The 3,863-nt window shown below is 34.8% G+C and overlaps 1 protein-coding gene across 1 annotated transcript in view; it reads left to right on the forward strand.

The window, feature by feature from the left end:
* The window catches only part of LOC106469216 (A disintegrin and metalloproteinase with thrombospondin motifs 20-like), a 113,302-nt gene that overhangs the window by 87,521 nt on the left and 21,918 nt on the right, over positions 1-3,863 (forward strand). Inside the window, exons 26-27 of the mRNA XM_022397666.1 lie at positions 140-304; positions 2,876-3,043. Of these exons, the coding sequence (XP_022253374.1) occupies positions 140-304; positions 2,876-3,043 (333 nt within the window). The remainder of the gene's footprint in view (positions 1-139; positions 305-2,875; positions 3,044-3,863) is intronic.

Consider the following 3,863-nt stretch of genomic DNA (forward strand, 5'->3'; position numbering starts at 1 on the left):
TAATAATCTAGTTGTTTTTGTAGTGTTCAATGTCTTGGGATTAAGGGACACAACACAGTAATAATCTAGTTGTTTTTCTAGTGTTCAATGTATTGTGATTAAGGGACACAACACAGTAATAATCTAGTTGTTTTTCTAGTGTTCGGTATCCTGTGGTCAAGGTACGCAACACAGAGAAGTCGTGTGTCTTGATGAATCCCAGAAGCTTGTTTCTAGGGACCTTTGTGAGGATCACCCCCCAGCAGACGTGAGGGACTGCAAACAGCCTGACTGTGCACATTGGGTTTGGACTGAATGGTCACGGGTAAGATGTTTTATTTTAAGTGTTTGTTAACGTATTTATTACAGTTATGTGGTTTAACTTAAATCGATAAATCGCTGATAATTTATCACACGAAGAGAAAAACAATGTGGATTATTTCAGCTTTTATGCTTAAGGTCACGTGTATAGATTCTTTAAAACCTAAACACTATCAGAAATGTTAAAAAAAAAACTGGTTTTACAAACCGAGTAGAATTTTTTTTCTTTTTTTTTATAATTGGTTATAGTTCTAATTATCGTTTAGTTTATTTTTTCTTTTACATTTCACCCAAAATAAAATGTTTCATTTTTACTTAGAAAATAAAAAATACGCGCATACGAATCATTGAGGCAAGTGCAAATCAAAATAATAAGAGTGGACTTCATATATTGGTGGAGTGTATATTACGTGTATGGTGATTTCAGATGTATTCACACACTAAACCTATATTTATATAGGTATTTCAAAAACATGCAACATGGATGCTACTAATTTCTTATTGTGATTATATTTAGCGATACAAACTGTTTAAAATAGTATACAATAAATCTTAGGCCCAATCTGTCATTCGATTTAATATCTTAATTGACACCAGTAGTTTGTCCAAATTCTTAGTTATCTAGCTGATCGAGTCATCCAGCTTATCTGGTCATTGGCTAGTATTCTCAACATTTAACCCTAGAATTACTAGTTGGGTTCGTATGACCTTATTGGTTTTTAAACACATTTTTTCCTGTTACTTATAAACCAAATTGCTCGTGGGTCCATTTCTTTATTAGTTTCAGGCTACTTAATACCACGAGTACAATCATTGTTAAATTAATCCCCCTGGGTCCCTTATGTACTTTACATTGACTGTTGACACGTAATTCTTCCATATACAGCATATGGACCCCTACCGGTAGTGAACGGTATAAAAAAAAGAAAAAAAAACAGGTTCTTGTGCTACTATCCCGATGAAACCACAATGTCGAAACGTTGGTTGAAATAAAAAGTTTTTCTATTTTTATCTGGATAGTAAAGGTGTTTTCGTTTTATTCTAAATTAATTGCCAAAATGTTTAAATCCCTCCAATTCTACAGATTCTGAAAAACAATAAAAAGCACCGATTATTTTATGGTTACTACTGTGTGTTTCTCGTCCTCTCCCTCGCGTGATTTTCAAATGTGGAAATTTTCATTCGGAATTTAGGATTATATTACAAACAATTTTTAGGGGGGGGATGTTTTTATTATATTACAAACAATTTTTAGGGGGGGGATGTTTTTATTATATTACAAACAATTTTTAGGGGGGAATGTTTTTATCATAGAATACGTGAAAATGTCTCAATTAACATATATTAATTAAATAAACATTGGCATTATTGAGTTAAAAATTAGTATATCAGGAATTATGTGGGAGTTGTGTTAGTGGCGCCCTCTGTTGTAAGTATAAATTTTAGCTGAGCGATAGACACAACATTAATCTCATCTTGTGAATACGTGGCTGCTAAAACTTGGATAAGTGCAGTTACCATGGTAAGGCCGGCCCTGCTATTTGGCGCAGAGACCTTGGCACTGAGGGAGTGTCACCTGAATAGGTTGGAAGTGACAGAAATAAGATGATTGAGATGCATTAGAGGTGTGACTTTGAAAGATCACAAGCCAAGCCCAGAAAGGTGAAGGTTTGTATCATCGGAGAGAAGGTGTAGGAAGTAAGATTGAGGTCGTATGGCCATGTGCAAAGGATTTGTGGGAACAGTTTGGTGAAATGGGCAGCCAAGAGGAAAGTGAAAAACAGGCGGCGGACAGAGATGGAAGGAATGAATTAAGAAGGACTGTGGTCTAGGAGACCTCAGTGTAGTGAACGTTAGATTTAAATGGACCACGAGACGCCCCGTCCCCACATTAAGGGGGGAATAAGACCGACACAAGATTAATATGTTTAGGCTTAAGGATTGTGAATTATAATGAACGTTTTGGTGGATATAAAATATCAATTTTAACCGTCTTAGTATCTGAATAGTAACAGTCTTAGCGTCTGAATAGTAACATTTTTAGTTCTTTATGACAATTGTACTGATTTCATCTAACCAATAATTTCCGTCTATACGCTGGCATGAACATTTTTCAGAAGTTGATGCCCACGGGGTTTGTTTTATGACAAAGAAACACATTGGACAATCTAAACTCGGTTCACCTGCGGCTAACCATACCTCGGATTTTGATGTTATAAGCCCGTAAACTTAATTGAATTAATATATATAAGTGCATGGATATATATATATATATTAATATATAATTTGCATATAATTTTTGATGTTACAAATACTACGAGGTGCTATTGGGGAGGGGGATCTAATCTATCAACTTAGCAATAGAAATTTCCACACGTTTACTACAGAACTTTTCCTACGTGGTTGATAGGCAGAATTTTACTGTTGGTTGGACAAAATCTGTTCTTTTCCTGCAAACCAGATTTCAACGTCCGTTAGTTCGGGGTTAGAGTATGAATTTTGATTGTACTAACAGTTAATGAATGTGTCGTAGTTAAAAGCTTTTATCTTAGCAACGTACTATTTCCGTTTCTAGTGTTCTTCCGTTTGTGGCCAAGGTAAACAGATTCGTCATTCCCATTGTTTCCATGGTAACGAGATAGTTGGTGATTTTCACTGTGAGAAGCGGAAGCCCGAACCTGAAACCCGTCTATGTTTTGAAAAAGCGTGTGTATTTCGGTGGAAGAAAGGAAGATGGGGCAAAGTAAGAGGCCGGAGTTAAAATAACTAGTATTTATTTGCCATAATTAAACATTCCCAAATCTTGTTAAGTAAGTACTTATTAGATTTAGTCCCATTTTGTAACGTAACTGTTATTTGTCTTTCGGTGGTTGCTGCCTCTTTTACTGTTGCTCCCAGTGTCGCCCTCTGGAATTTTAGTTAATTCATATGAACATAACTATCTGATTTTTAGAACTAAGCGTTATTACTGCTTTGATTAATGTTCTGGACAGTTAACAATATTTTCTGACAAAATGTTTGGTGATTTAATTGTATATTACTTCTAATAAGCAGCCATATTCATTTTTTCTTGGTCAAAGAAAAAAACCATCTCGTAATGCGGATGTGACGTTGAAGTTAAAATTTGAGGATTTAGAAGTTTGCAGAATGTATCAAAAAAAGTTGCATAAAAAGTGACGTCATAACGTTAGCAACAACTCTTAATTACATAGTTAAAAGTTACGTCATAGGGCCTATCCCTTTTTTAAGATTAGTCAAAAATAACGTTATAGCGTTTGAAATATATTCGAGATTAAATCATTAAAAGTGACATCATAGCATCTGCCCCTTTTTTGAGATTAGATCGTTAAAAGTGGCGTCATGGCGTTTTTATCACTTTTGTGATTGTATAACATCAAAAATGTTGTACCACCTGATGAGTGTTAATATGGACTGATCAAATTGTTACTTGATGTTGTACCACCTGATGAGTGTTAATATGGACTGATCAAATTGTTACTTAATGTTGTACCACCTGATGAGTGTTAATATGGACTGATCAAATTGTTACTTGATGTTGTACC

This window comes from Limulus polyphemus, unplaced genomic scaffold, assembly GCF_000517525.1.
Source record: "Limulus polyphemus unplaced genomic scaffold, Limulus_polyphemus-2.1.2 Scaffold3360, whole genome shotgun sequence".
Classification (NCBI taxonomy): Eukaryota; Metazoa; Arthropoda; class Merostomata; order Xiphosura; family Limulidae; genus Limulus; species Limulus polyphemus.